Source organism: Borostomias antarcticus, assembly GCF_949987555.1.
Source record: "Borostomias antarcticus genome assembly, chromosome: 6".
Lineage (NCBI taxonomy): Eukaryota > Metazoa > Chordata > Actinopteri > Stomiiformes > Stomiidae > Borostomias > Borostomias antarcticus.
In genome coordinates this window covers 4,872,534-4,888,264 of record NC_140239.1, presented here as the reverse complement: position 1 = coordinate 4,888,264, position 15,731 = coordinate 4,872,534, and the positions used below count along the sequence as shown (strand labels likewise).

The 15,731-nt window shown below is 47.8% G+C and overlaps 1 protein-coding gene across 1 annotated transcript; it reads left to right on the top strand.

The window, feature by feature from the left end:
• Positions 1-1,825: 1,825 nt before the first annotated feature.
• LOC311310203 (leukemia inhibitory factor receptor-like) lies at positions 1,826-14,113 on the top strand (the record flags this gene model as incomplete). The annotated part of the gene is made up of 19 exons (XM_084439626.1): positions 1,826-1,948; positions 2,296-2,438; positions 3,051-3,201; positions 4,140-4,421; positions 4,554-4,683; positions 5,200-5,395; positions 5,483-5,629; positions 5,776-5,833; positions 8,004-8,144; positions 8,281-8,345; positions 8,487-8,709; positions 9,186-9,368; positions 9,786-9,890; positions 10,198-10,347; positions 10,501-10,638; positions 11,036-11,129; positions 11,217-11,283; positions 11,363-11,782; positions 14,081-14,113. Exons 1-19 carry the CDS (start codon positions 1,882-1,884, stop codon positions 14,111-14,113), a joined length of 2,793 nt encoding a protein of 930 aa, XP_084295752.1. The 5' UTR covers positions 1,826-1,881.
• Positions 14,114-15,731: the final 1,618 nt, after the last annotated feature.

The following is a 15,731-nucleotide window of genomic DNA, read 5'->3' as shown; positions in this document are numbered from 1 at the left end:
TTAAAACTTCGAGTGCGGATTTCTCCCCTTTTTTGTTAAAGGTATGCTCTTTAATCCGCACCCGTCAAGAGTTGAAGACTTGTGGGGTAAGTGTGCCGTATAGCCTAATTGTATTTCATGTGTCCATTCTATTTGATCTTACTTCTTTTATGATCTTCTATTTTTATTATCTCTGAATTGATATTCATGTTTTGCTTTTAATGTCCCTTTTGTAAAGCACTTATAGCTGCATTTACTTTTATTATGTCTCAATTGATATTTATATTTTGCTTTTAATGTCTCTTTTGTAAAGCACTTTGAACTGCATTTTATGTAGTGAAAGGTACTCTATGCATTTTTATTTTATAAAATTATTATATATTATAAAATATTATAAAAAACAAAAACACATTTTTATTGGAATTTTCCTTTTTTTATGACAAAGACAAACATACAAGACATCATACAATGCAAAATACAACACAAAATACAATTAAAATACAATACAAGACACAAACAATACAATACAATACAAATAATACAAACATAATATGATACAAAGGGTACTCTATAAGTTTATTATTATTATTATTAGTAGTAGTAGTAGTAGTAGTAGTATCATTATTATTATTATTAAATCTCAGTTTCAATTTCAATCTCAGTCTCAGTTTCAGATCACATTGACACCCCACACTACATCCAGCTAGCCTCAGATTCAAGACCTTGGTGCTCACCTTCACAGGGTAGTAAAAGGAACAGCCTCTCCCTAACAGCCTCTAACAGGACAGGCTTCTAACTACAGCTCTAGAGCTATTTTTCCATCTCCATGGGCTGGCCTGGCGCGTTCTGACTTGCGAGTCACCACGTCAGTGGTGCTCTGAAACATTTGACATCTGACCTCACCGCTACTGTTGTGAAAACTGGGAGTGTTTAGAGGGTTGTTTGACCGTAAGGTCAAGTTGGCTCGGCTGAGGAGAACAACTGGAAGCGAACAGCGAACTCAGTTGAGTTCTCTAGTGAGTTGTGCAGGTCAGAGTGCTCTAGACTGGAATGTCCCATTTCGCAGTATGTCTCAATAGCAAGATTAATATCTACTCACGTAAGTTCCAAGAAAACCATTAGCCATATGTGACGCACACACTGAGTTTGAGGATCTGCATATAAAAGGTGATGGGCCCAGTTGGGCTGGGGGCTGTATCAGAATACTTTTGAAGCTGTATTGAGTGTGTTACCGTAATAAATACCCGTAAAGGCTGAACGAGTTGGGTCTCCTGTGAAGTTTTGTACTATCAGAAATTACCAACACTACCCAGATAGAAAGCGGATCTGGGCCATATACGGGCCAGATCTGGCCCTTGTGGCTTAGTTCTGGCCCATATTTGTCCCAGAATCATTACACATCCGCTTGCTATCTGGGTACCCGCGCTGGCGCGCCCTTGCCTACTCCGGGGGGTTACCACTACGCGCCCTAGCCTACTCCCCCCCGAGGAGTAGGCTAGGGCGCGCACATTTATCAAAACCACATTTGACATCGGGGACAGTCCCGTGACTCCCGTCACCAAGTCTATGTCAACACCTCAAACTCTCAAGTGCAACCCAACCTGTCAAAGTTGGACAAATGTTTATTCAGAACCTACTTGTGAGTTCTGGCAAGTAGTAGTACATTGGCTTTTCCTATGTTAAATGCAATTATTCTAAGTCGCTTTGGATAAAAGTATAAGCTAAATTACTGTAATGTAATTTCATGTAATGACCTCTTCCTTGTGTGTTTCTGTGTGATGTGTGTTACCACAGGGCGGTGCATCCCTCCTGTACCAGGATGTCCAGGCTCCTGCTGACGCAGCGTTAATAAGCCCAGGGAGAGAGAGCTGTGTCCTGAAGCTCCGCACCTCCTCCTCCACCATGCCTAGCCTGCTCTTCCTCCTCCCTCTCCTCCTCATCCTCAGCCTGGCACCTAGCCAAGCCAGTGGTAAGATTGCCTTAAAGGGATAATTCACTTTTTTCAACATTTTATCTTTTTCTTCCAAGTCACGGTTTACACTAGACCCCTGCTGATTCATCCAGGCAGTGTTTAGATCCGCCTCTAGGCCAAGGATGGTGAGAAGCTCTTCTTCTTCTTCTTCTTCTTCTTCTTCTTCTTCAAATTTACAAACAAAGTTGTGAACATGTACTGCTGACTGTGGTCCCAGATTGTTAGATGGTTTACTGGTAGTAGAGTGGGACAGAGACGGCAAGAAAAGACAAATCAATTTGAACTCTCTGGTTCCTGTTAGTGACCCCGCCCCCCCCCCCCTCTCCTCTCTGTTTCCCCCCCAGGCCTCCCCCCTGCCGCCCCCCAGCAGGTGACCCTGGAGGCGGACAGAGGAGCACAGCATCTGACCGTCACCTGGGAGGGGACCGACGCCTCCAGCTTCGACGTCCTCATCCAACGCACCGAACTCATGGACACGGTGTTCAACGTGAGTCCCTCAGGCCCTGGGCTGGGTGGGATCCAACGCTTTCACCCAGAAATAAACAAAATGTTCCGCCCAAGGATTACAGTAGCTGTGCCTTTTGGTTTCGTTTTCACAGATTCTGGGAAGTAAGGATGTTTATTTCTTGGCCCTACCCTACAGTACAATGCTTTTTTCTGGATACATGCCAAAGAAAACAACATGAGCAGGCTACAACATGAGCAGGCGTAAAAAAAGTTTTTTTTTCCCCAAAGTAGACTTAAATTGTAACAGGAAGCACCTATTCTTTGGCAGTTGTAAATGATTTACACCAAGATCACTGTTATGTTAATGTACTATTATGCTGGTTCCTGAACATTATGGGCTAGATGAGAATAACAGTAGCAGCTGTGGTCTAATAAAGAATAACCATGGATCTGTAGCATTGGGAACATTATATTAGTATTATATTAGCTTTCTTTTAATTTTTGAGTTTCAAACTCATCAATCGCATTATAACATTTAATGTCATGTGATGATTATTTACTTGAAGGCATCTGTTGTGTCCATTCCACGGGGCCGTAGCCGGTTCTGTCTGCTGGACCAGCGTCAGCTCATGTCCGGTCTGTGTCTTGTCAGGAGACGGTGGTTCTGCAGGCAGAGGGCGGCGGGCGGTACCGGTGGAGCTGGACCTCAGCAGAACCTCTGGAGTGCACGTCCCTGTCGGTCACCCTGCGCTCCCGGGACGGCGCTGACCTCAGCACCTGGAGCGTCCCGGAGACCCTCCCAGGTGGGCCTCAGCACAGAGACGGGGAGGGGGAGGGAGGGAGGGAGGGAGGGAGGGAGGGAGGGAGGGAGGGAGGGAGGGAGGGAGGGAGGGAGGGAGGGAGGGAGGGATGGACAGACAGTTGGAAGCTCTAGGCTGGACGGACGGAAGAACGAGTCACGCCGGGTTCCGACCAGGAAGTGCGTCCGGTTTCCTTTCGGCGCCCGTGTCGACCGGTTTGACCGTTCAGACCGTCCGCGCCGCGGCGGGGAACTCCGTGGTGTCCAGTCTCCAGTCTGACCCCGGCGTTAGACGCCATAGAGGCGCCGGACGGGTGGATTAACCAGCGTTATCTGTTGAGAATGAAGTCGATAATCATTTGGGTAACACCTTCTATGAAGGTTATGTTTATAAAGCATCATAAGCACATTGATAACCCATTATAATGCACTTATAAGGCTTTATCTTTATAAAACTCTTCATAAATATTAATAGTCATGCATGACACCTTATAATAGGGTTTATAAATTATTATAAGTGGTAGATATAATGTATTATACTGTACCTCTGTGCTACACAGCACATTATAACTACCAAACTTTAACCAGTTATAAAGGCACATAGAGAACTGCTCTAGCATATCATAACAGATTATAAATTATGTTAGCTATTATAAGGTGTCATGCATGACTATAAACATTAATAAAGACTTTTATAAAGCCTTATAAATGCATTATGATGTGTTATGATTGTGCTTATGATGCATTGGTCACACTTTACAATAATAATTAGTAATTACAATAACATTAGTAAATGGTTAATAGAGACATAAGTTAACTGTTACTTAATGCTTAATAATGCATTAACTAATGCTTATTAATGTACCCTTATTGTAAAGTGTTAGCAATGCATTATAAACGTGACCTTCATAGAAAGCGTTACCATGATGGGTTGTTGCCCAGGTTTGGACGTCCTTAACAACACTGAAGTTGAGATTTACCCAGAAGACCTAGTGGTTGCCGTGGGAACCAGCACCACCTTCTGCTGTATCATCCCTGAGGGGCAGGGCTTCGGCAGGCTCACCTACAAGGACACGCCCATGGACGCTTACAGGCTGAGTAGGCGGAGCTACGCCGCCACCAGGACCAATCAGGACCCTTCCGCCAGCTCGGGCACCGACGTGACCTGCGAGACAGAGACAGACCAGGAGACAGAAGTCACCGGGACTGTGGTGTTCATGGGATGTAAGATTCACACACACACACACACACACACACACACACACACACACACACACACACACACACACACACACACACACACACACACAGTAGCCTAACTATCGTATGATATCTATCATCTCTATCTCCCTCTAGACCCCCCCCAACCCACTGACCTGGTGTGTGAGAGTCGTGACCTGGTCTCAGCAGAGTGCCAGTGGAACAGGGGTCGCGACACACACCTGTACGGGGTCAAACGCCAGACCTACTACACCCTCAACGGAAGGTCAGCCAATGTTGGCGGGCTCTTTGCCAAACGTGTGCTTTGCTACCTGGGTATTTCTCAATCTACGGGGCGACCGTGTCCTCTCTAATAACCATAATGGTCAAATTTGCACTTGCATTTGGTGCATTATGGTGTTTAACCATCAACCATTATGGTGTTTAACCATCAACCATCAAACCACCATTGATATTCAACGGTGCCTAAATGTATCAGTCTTGTTTTTGGAAATGTGGAATCCACTCGTGCCTTTTTTCTACTCGAAAAGCTACAAAACATCATCACACTTTTACTTTTTTAACTTTTAGGTCCTGCTCTGGGCAGTGAGTAAATATGGTCAGTCTTACTTTTAGCCCGATTCCTCGGAGTAGTTCTGAGACGCTAACTCCGGGCCCTGGACTGTGTCTGGATAAACGCCGCTGGGTGTTTGTAGCTCCGCCTCTCCAGAGTGATGTCATAACCTGTTATCCTGCCTCGTCTTCGCTCTCCGCCTCCTCCTCCTCCTCTCCTCCTCTCCAGGAACTGCAGCCAGGCCAGGAGCAGCCGGGACCCCAGGGTGGCGTGTGGGCTGGACCAGTGGGAGGAGAACTGGACCCTGGAGGCCAAGAACCCGCTGGGCCGGACCAGCCTGACGGACTCCGCCCAGCTCGGGCACAGAGGTGGGTTTGGCACGGGGCCGGCGTACGAACGGAGGGAGACGCCGTGGCGTAGCTCTGTCAGAAAGCGTCCAGCGTTAGTCTGTGTGCAGCCAGGACCCCTGCGGTGGAGATCTGATTGGTTAATGATGGCGGTTCTCCTCCAGTGCGCCCGGTGTCTCCGTCCGGCCTGGTCCACGGCCGAGGTGGGCGCCTGGAACGCCAGTCTGCAGTGGCAGTGGCCGTACGCAGCCTACGACCGCCTGGCACTCATATGCCAGGTCCAGCTCACCTCCTACTGGCACACCAACACGGTGAGTGAGCTGTGTGTGTGTGTGCGTGTGTGTGTGTGTGTGTGTGTGTGTGTGTGTGTGTGTGTGTGTGTGCGTGCGTGCGTGCCTGTGTGTGTTTGAGAGAGAGAAAGAGTGACTGAATGTGTGAGAGGCGTCCCCAGGGACAGCTCCACAAGATGGCCGCCTTAGCCTCTGGAACTACGCCTCCCATGATCCCTCAGGACTGTGAGTTTTGAGATTGAGCGCATCTGAGCTGATTGAGCGCATCTGAGCTGCATTGCAACCAGTCAGGGCTGAGTGGTCTATTAAAACCAGGCTAGAAGATATCTGGAGAAAAAGAGAGTCAAGAAGAGAACGTCTCAGTTGTAATTTTGAGACACAGTGTATTATATACTACTAGTGCACAATGCCCGTAGGAAAGGTTTGGTATATTGATCCATCAATCGATCTACAGTATCCATCTATCAAATATCAGTGATTAAATCCATAACCCAGCAATCTCTGTGAGGGTTCACAGTACCCAAAACCGAGGAAACACAACTCTGTTTCAACACTTGAACAATCAACTATTGATCTGACTGTAGGTCTAAGATTTATGCACAGTGTCCGTGGAGCTGTCGTGGCCTATCGATCGGTGAATTGATCTATGTATCTGTATCTAAAACGCACATTTTCTGTGGCGCCCCCCTCGGGTTGGAGCTGGCGGCGGGTGGCTCGGTGCACTCTCTCCCCCCCCCCCCCCCGCACACCCCATGCCAAACCCCCCTGTCTCTAGTTCCCCCACACTGGCTTCGCTCAAAGTTTTCTTTTGGCTGTGTGCGCTTGCATGTGCGAGCAAGCGGGGACATATTTGGTATTGTCTGTCGAGACCTTTCTGCCAGTCTCTGTGACCTTCCCACGTCAAGATATGGCCAATTTAAACCCGGGCAGTGCCCTCTTGTGGCTAGGTAGTGAAGTGCATGGTCAGCCCGTCCACCACCCGCCCGTCCAATGTCCGTCCAATGTCCATCCACCATCCGTTCCCCGTAGATTAGAGTCTCTTACCAGCCAACGGCTGTCTCCTGGGCCCAGTATTTCAAAACATTTCATCTGGATCAGAATGATCCAGATTTTGTAATTCCTTTTTTTGCTATCCCAGATCAAATTGATCTTGTAGGTTTTGTCCTGGTTTTTCAAAGAATTTCCAGATAGGATCATTCTGATCCAAATACCACAAGTCTTTAGATAGGCCTCTGTTGGTCAAAGTAATACAACATTTCATTGACACAGACATGTGAAAATGCTGTGTCATCAAGTGTAAATCAGCATATATTCATTTATATTCATTTATCTGCATTAGTACACAATACATAAACCAGAATAGCATAAATTGGGACTGGTCATAACCAATGTGGAAAAAATGTGTCGAAAATGTGGACAAATATTGTCAACTCAATTGTGTTATTTTTGGGGGAGAAAATAGTGGGCTGTCTTTGCAGTAACCTCCAAAAGCGCAACAGAACCAAGGCAGAAGGCCTTAACATCAGTTAAGGTTCTTTATCTTGGCTTCACGGCACTCTGAAACATTATATTTGAGTTATGGTACTCTGCCTTTCTTTTGCTGTGCATCATATACTTTATTATACTTATGTTCATATTTCTCTACATTAAGCCTAATTTTTCCTTGATCACCAGACTTTATGGAGATGTTATCATTATTATAAACTGATTGAAGAGTCAAGATGGCTATGAGGATCTGGTGAGGAGAGAAACGGAGAGAGCAGAGAAACGGATCTCTCTAGCTGAGGAGCGGATTAAATTTACCTTGCTTCAACAGACGGAAACAAAACTTCGCATTCGCCTCTTAGAGGAGAGGCTGAAAGATGATGGCATTGCAGTTTCGGATGAAGATGTGTGACATTCTTGTACTTGCACCTACCTATCAGAATAATCCTGATTTTTAGCATCAAAACTAACATAATCTCCACTTTAGAATTTTGAAATACCCAAGAACAACATTTGACCAGGATTCTGGATTGGATTACCAAATCCATATCCAAATTTAGGAGGATCAGGATCATGTATCCTGGTTTGAAATACCCAATTTTGAGATTGAATCCTATCCTGATCATTCTGATCCAGAGTGAATGTTTTGAAATACTAGGCCCAGGTCTCTGTGCGTGTCTCTACCGCCACTCAGACGGTCTTAGCTGGTATCACTTTTCCCCAGGGATGCCACTGTGTGTTTGAGACGGAGAGAGAGAACAGTGTGTGTGTGTGTGTGAATGACCGAGCATGCTTGTTTGTGTTTGATAAGCCTGTGTTTGACATAGGTGTGTGTGTGTGTGTGTGTGTGTGTGTGTGTGTGTGTGTATGTCTGTGTGTGTGTGTGCGTGTTTCTAGCACACGTCCACAGGTGCCGGTCTGAAGACGGCGGTTCTGCCGGGCCTCCAGCCCGATGAGGGGTACAGCGTGAAGGTCCGCTGTGGATCCCAGAAGAACTTCTGGAAGTGGGGCAACTGGAGCGCACCTCTCACCTTCAGAACCAAGATGGACAGTGAGCACTTAGTGTCACGTTTTACAAATCTCTGGTTTCACCCGTAAGACAAGACTAAGCCTGGGAGAGTCGAGAAAGATTAGGAGGCAGTAAACAGGACAGCTATGTGATGTCATCATCCTGTCTGCTCCTCTAGGACCCGAGGCTCCAGACGTGTGGGTGTGGATGGACAGTAACAACACGGGACGGATCTTCTGGAAAGTGAGCTGCGTGTGTGTGTGTGTGTGTGCGTGTGTGTGTGTGTGTGTGCATGTGTGTGTGTGTGTGTGCGTGTACTTGAACAGATATGTGTGTGTTGAGTTGTGTGAAACACTTGTACCAGTTCCCTCCTCCTCTCTCCAGCCCCTGACTAAGAGAGAGAGCCACGGGCCGGTCAGCGGGTACGAGGTCACCCTGTGGAGTCCGGAGGAGAACAGACAGCACAGTGTCCCTCTGCCCCAGAGCCTCTACAGCCTGTCCTTCAACCTGAGCAGCCCAGACAGCAGGACTGTGCTCACGGTCACCGCCAGGAACCCTGCTGGGGTCTCTCCTCCAGCCAGCCTGGGGATACCAACCTACCCAGGAGGTGAGAGGAGGAGGGAGGAGAGAGGGAGGGAGGGGAGGAGAGAGGGAGGGAGGGAGGAGAGGAGAGAGGGAGGGAGGGAGGGGAGGAGAGAGGAAGGGAAGGAGGGGAGGAGAGGGGGAAAAGGAGGGGAGGAGAGAGGGAGGGAAGGAAGGAGGGGAGGAGAGAGGAAGGGAAGGAGGAGAGAGGGAGGAGGGGAGGAGAGAGGGAGGAGGGGAGAAGAGAAGGAGGAGGGGAGGTGAGAGGGAGGAGGGGAGGAGAGAGGGAGGAGGGAGGAGAGAAGGAGGAGGGGAGGAGAGAGGGAGGAGAGGGAGGAGGGGAGGAGAGAGGGAGGGAGGGAGGAGAGGAGAGAGGGAGGGAGGGGAGGAGAGGAGAGAAGGAGGGGGGAAAGGAGAGAGTCGACTCCACTTAACCAACCATTTCCAGTCCTGTAGGTAAGTCTTGTGTGCATCTCCCTAACCCGTCCCTGTGTTGGGTAGGTGTTGAGGCTCCTGTCTCCAAGGCTGTGTTCAGTGAGACGGGGTTCCCCCTGTCCTGGCCCGTCCAGCCCAACGCCAGCTGTGCTCACGTGGTCCAGTGGCACAACTCCACCTGCTCACAGGACTGCAGCGTAGACTGGACCAAGGTTCCCCCGGAGAACACCAACGTCACCATCCAGTCAGGTACAGTAGAACACTAACACTAGCCTGGAACAGGAACGCTACCCTAGTCAGGAACAGAACACCAGTCCAGAACAGAACCACCAGCCCAGAACAGAACCCTCGCCCAGAACAGAACCACCAGCCCAGAACAGAACCCTCGCCCAGAACAGAACCACCAGCCCAGAACACAACACTACCCAGAACAGAACTCTATTGAGAACAAAACCTCAAACCAGACTGAGATAATTGACCATGATCATTTTTGCATTAGGCTAAATCTATTTGTAAATGCTTCTGCCTAACCAAGGGCTTTTAGAGACCACTACAGCTTTATAGAGTCTAATGTGTGTGTGTGTGTGTGTGTGTGTGTGTGTGTGTGTGTGTGTGTGTGTGTGTGTGTGTGTGTGTGTGTGTGTGTGTGTGTGTGTGGTCTCTCAGATAACTTCCTGGCAGGAGTGCGCTACACCTTCTCCCTGTACTCGTCCTGCTGGTCAGAGAGCCCTGAGCTGCAGCAGAGATGGCTGGGCTACACACAGGAGCTGGGTACGTACTGGACAGTCCAGAACCCACTGGACGCCCTGGACCCACGGGCTTAGAAAGGGCCTCAGAGTTAAGAGTGCTGATCTGGGACCAGTTCTGCCTCAGACGTAGTCATCAGAATATAACGGACACCTGACTTGAGATCAGCAACGCTAGCCTGACGCGCTCCGTACATACGAGCCCTGAACATGATCTGTGTTAGGAACCTTATCTCTCTGGGTGTTTCCTTCTGATGTACACGGGTTTATAAATCTCTACCCAGAACCCCTTTGGTCTCCTCTGACTCCTCCCCCTCTCCCCTCTCACCCAGCCCCCTCCAGGTCCGCCCCCAGGCTGTCGTCCAATCAGTACGGCTCTGACGTCCAGCTGACCTGGGAGGAGATCCCATTGGAGCACCGGAGAGGCTTCATCCTAGGCTACTGTGTTTATGTGGTCAGCGCCTCCCAGCTCACTCTGTTGGGTAAGCCTAACGTCCGGTCACCATGCTATCACAGCATCAGGGAGCTCCTCCCACACCTGATCCCAGCCAATAGCCAGCGAACAGCCACTGTAGACCGCATGGAAGTGACTGTTTGAACGGTTGTGTGATCTCTCTCTTCTTCTCTCTCTCCAGCCAACATCTCAGACCCCGGCCAGAGGAACCACACTGTGAAGAAGCTTCCTCTGGGCTCCTACAAGTTCACAGTGAAGAGCTACAACTCAGCAGGAGAGGACGGAGGTTCCACCGTCTCCATCTCCCTGGAGCCCTACAGTACGTTCTCCAGTCACACTCAGCTCCAGCGTTCACTTCCTCCACCGAAATTATTCACCAACGGACGTTATTTAGTTATTGTTACGAGACGATAACAAAACAACGAATGTATGATGACAAAAACTATGACGAAATCTATCTAAATTTTCATCAACAAATAAAAACTAGATGAAAATGTTAGGGAGGGACGATTTGGGAAGCGATCCAATCAGAAGGCTGAGTTGACTTGACTTGTGTGTCTTAAAATAAGTCCAAAAGACAACAACAGCCCTCTCAGTATTATACTGTATGTATTATCAAATTAATATTTTTTTGTTTTTCCATAAATTTTACTGCACGTTTTCCAGGGCAAGCACAGCAACATGACATCACTAATTGTTCCTGTTTTCTCTGCCAGCTGATTGGCTGATCCTAGAGATCCTAGTTACCCTGGGAATCATGGCCTGCTTCCTGGTCCTCGTCACTACGCTCTGCTACAGGAAGAGGACATGGTGAGACAACCACATTACAGGACTGCAAACTCTTCATCTCTGGTTGTTTTGCTGTTGTTGACAAGTTGCTATTCCTTCCTCTCCCAGGGTGAAGAAGGCCTTCTACCCAGACATCCCTGAACCCAAGCTGCCTGGTGATTGGTCCTGGGCTCAGGTAAAATCTGATTAGCAGATTGGGTATACAGGGTCTCAGAGAGAATGTATAATCATGGTGTGTGTGTGTGTGTGTCCAGGGGACGCTGGACGTGAAGCCGTCCCCTCACAGCATGGTCCACATCGAGAACCCGGAGTGGGACTCCAGCAAGGAGGCTCTGGTAGTGCTGCCCGAGGAAGACGAGGAGGAGGAGGAGGAGGAGGAGGAAGGCAGCGCCTCAGGAAACGAGCCGGCCGACACCGACTCCGACGAGCCCGCCGCGCTGAGGTGCTACACCCAGGCGGAGGACTGCGGGTCGCCGCCGCAACGCCCCCGCCGCGCCCCCGACTCGTCGGCGTCCTCCGCCAGCTCCGTGGACTCGGCCCGCACGGACGTGACGTACACCGGCATCCAGACGTCCGCCTTGTCCCTGGCCCTCCAGCCTCCCCAGCCTCCCCAGCCCCCGCCCGACCCACCAGCCCAGCCCCTCTCCGAAGGCTACCTCCCCCGGACGCAGCCCGTCTGCACGCTGCCCCAACCAACGCCAACCAACTCCCAACACCCAACATTCTAAAGTTGGCAGTTGGTGTCGGAATGTTGGACGTTTAAAATTCAGCATGTTCACCAACAAAACATCTATCCAACCCACACCAACAACTACCAACGGATATGGCACACCAATCCAACTTTTGTGTTGGTTGGCGTTGGTTGGGGCAGTGTGCAGGGCCACGGTCGACACGGTGACGGCTCTTCTCTGTCCTGGCCCCGCAGTGGTGGAACGAACTGACGTCAGGACAGCAGAGGCGCTGCCCATCTTTTGCCACAGGCTCAAAACTCACCTCTTCAAGAAGTACTACAACGATCCACCCTCTTAAGCACCTATTGTATTTTAGATTGCTATTCTTTGCACTTTGCCTTCAGCACTGGATTATGCTCTTCACTTGTTTTAGGAAGGAGATGCACTTGTGAGTTCTAGCAAGTAGTAGTACACTGGCTTTTCCTACGTTAAATGCAATTATTGTTTGGATAAAAGCGTCTGCTAAATGATTGTAATGTATTGTAACTGCTTACACTGCAATGCAACCTGTTCTAAGACAATAAAAACGTATAAGTGACACCAGTAGGTAGAGGTGTGGATTTGAGTCTCACATTTGATGATTTTTGACTTGAAAAAATCAAAAAAGACTTACAACTCAACTTGGACTTTAACACCAATGACTCATGACTTCACTTGGACTTGAGCCTTGTGACTTGATAACTTAATTCCCCCAAACCCAAAGATTAAAAAGTATATTTAAAAAGTGTGCCACAAATAAAATTTTCCAAAGCAACTAACATTAATGGTATTCATTCACAGCAAGTACCAATCTGACAGCATCCAATCAAGTTGCAGGAGAGAACCATTATGTCACTGACCGCATTATGACTTGTTTAGGACTCGAAACTCAAACTTTAGGACTTGGGACCTGTTGGTCTTGACTAGGGACTTAACTTGGGACTTGTCTTATCTTGACTTGGGACTTGAGTGCAAAGACTTGAGACTTACTTGGGACTTGCAAAACAAAGACTTGATCCCACCTCTGCCAGTAGTCACAGTGCTAACAAGGACACATGACATGAGGCGCCTACTGACCTACTAACTTCCTGTCCGCCTCTATCGCCGCCCTCCTGGCTCATTCTAATAGGCTGATTTACATGTGTGTTGATTTTCCTCTGATGAAATCATCCGATTCTGAATCAGGTGCTTTAAGGAACATCTTGGCTCCCGGGCCGAACCCGCCCGACAGCGCCGTTGTTTAGCGGTGAAAGGTGATGATGATTATAAGGGCCCACTAGCAAGCAGGGCCCACAAAAAAAACAAGAGGTCCCTCTTTCTATGATGAAATTATTCTGCATGTAGATCAGTCACACTAATGCTGCATCAGAATTCAAATTAAGCCACAAATAATGCAATACAGATGAAAAAAGTTTTAATTTACTGAGCAATATCCCCCTTCTTAAATGATTTGGTCCATGCCATGGTTCATGCTAGCAAGTCTCACCTCTTTTGACATTAAAGGTACCCAACGAAACGTGAATCAAAACAATCCGTTCTTTGTTTATTTTCGAAATTCCTCGATTATATGGTTCCTTGTAGTCTAATAAACATGTTGAATCACTTGATACATAAATCTGGGCACCAGAAAAGAGTGGAGAGAGAGGCCAGGAGAAAAGAGTGGAGAGAGAGGCCAGGAGAAAAGAGTGGAGAGAGAGGCCAGGAGAAAAGAGTGGAGAGAGAGGCCAGGAGAAAAGAGTGGAGAGAGAGGCCAGGAGAAAAGAGTGGAGAGAGAGGCCAGGAGAAAAGAGTGGAGAGAGAGGCCAGGAGAAAAGAGTGGAGAGAGAGGCCAGGAGAAAAGAGTGGAGAGAGAGGCCAGGAGAAAAGGCAGCAGACTGGGAGCCCATAAGCATTTTTTTCCACAAGAAAGCTGAGAGTAGCTATGTTCGGTCGGTCAGTTGCCCGCGGTCTCACATTAACCATGACAACGAGAGCCGTTAGCCTAGTGTGTGAAGAAAGTGTTAAGCTAGGTAGCTAACGTTAGCTAGTAAGCTTATGTTCTGGTAACAACTCGATCTGGTTAGCTAGCTGCTAGCTAACGTTAGCTACTATTAACTAGACAGCTAGCTACAGTGCTAGCAACCAGCCAACTACTGTTCTGGTAAGCTAGCTGCTAGATAACATTACAAAGTGCTATGCTAGCTAGCCGGTCCTGTTGACATGTCTTTTTAAAACCTTTATGTCCTGCTACTCACAGAATCAGCTGTGCCCCCTCTGATCTAGACACCCACTCCCAGCCCCAAGAAGATCCTTTAGATCAGGGGTGGCCAACCCGCGGCTCGCGAGCCGCATGCGGCTCTTTGCCCGTCAATGTGCGGCTCCTCCATTCATTGATTAAAAAAAAGTTGGCTTGTAGCTCTTCCATCCTTTCATTAAAAAAAATAATTCATTAATTCCTTAAGAACGTTTCTCTCTCTCTCTCTCTCTAGTTTCGCTGTGCATTTCTTCCCGCCCATTTTAGTTTATTGCAGATTTGTCATAAAATCATGATTCGTTTCGCTAGGTCGCGAGGAAGTCGCGTGAGAACCACTTCAAACCAATCATTTAGGTAGCAAATCACCTTGGTAACAAAATAATTGTAAACAAAATAATTAGCTTTGCGTGGGTCATTCTCTTTTACGACAAAAGCTAACGTAGCCTAGGCTACTGCACAACCAAAGAATGGCTGGAAACAAATGCGCAGCGAAAAGAAAATATGAAGACGAACACAGGACATTTTTTACCCGAGTGGGGAGAGTCATTTTTTCTTCATAGAACGTAATGGTAAGCCATTCTGTCTGATATGCCAGACATCATTGGGACATTTCAAAGCCTCAAATCTCCAGTCCAGTCCAGTCCAGTCCAGTCCAGCCCAGCCCAGTCCAGTCCAGTCCAGTCCAGTCCAGTCCAGTCCAGCCTAACCCAGCCCAGTCCAGCCTAACCCAGTCCAGCCTAACCCAGCCCAGTACAGCCTAACCCAGCCCAGTCCAGCCTAACCCAGTCCAGCCTAACCCAGTCCAGCCCAGCCTAACCCAGCCCAGTACAGCCTAACCCAGTCCAGCCCAGTCCAAAATATATTATGTCAGAAAATATCTTGTATGTATTAATTTTAAATAAATTAACTTTAAATGTATATTTAATGGACAATAACGTTTTTCTTCTTATTTTAGACTGGGGTGCCTTGGGATTTTAAGTACTTATGAAGGGTGCAGTGACTGAAAGAAAGGTTGAGAAACGCTGGTATATATGGTGGGGCTCTGGGTGGTACCACAGTCATTTTTGTGGCTCTTAGTCTCTGACTGGTTGGCCACCCCTGCTTTAGATGGTGAGTGAGTGACTGGTAGACACTGGTTGGCTATTAAACTTATTACTAAACTACTGTACTGCTATGAATAGCAAAATGTAGATGTAAGTTAACCCAGGTTAAGATAGCCTACATATGAAACAGTTACATTACATAAAGAAATCCATGGTTAATAAATAAATTGTGTTAAGTTAATTAATAGAAATTCATATAGAGTTGATTTCTTTTTAAATCCTTTATGTCCTGCTACTCACAGAATCAGCTGTGGCCTCGTCTGACCTGGACACCCACCCCCAGCCCCCAGAAGATGCTTTAGATGGTGAGTGAGTGAGGTAGACACTGGTTGGCTAGTTAAACTTATTACTGAACTACTGTACTGAATAGCAACATGTAGATGTAATCCAGGTTAAGATAGCCTACATATGAATGCTCTTGAAATAAGAGGCGTTTATTAGCTCATCAACAGCCGCCTAGCCAGCTTCCTGTAAACTCTACAGTGCTACATAGATTTATTCACAAGTCTTAAGAAGACACTGTTCTGGTCTTACTGTCTACAGAGCCAGGTCCTAGCCAGTTAGAAACAGAGAGTGA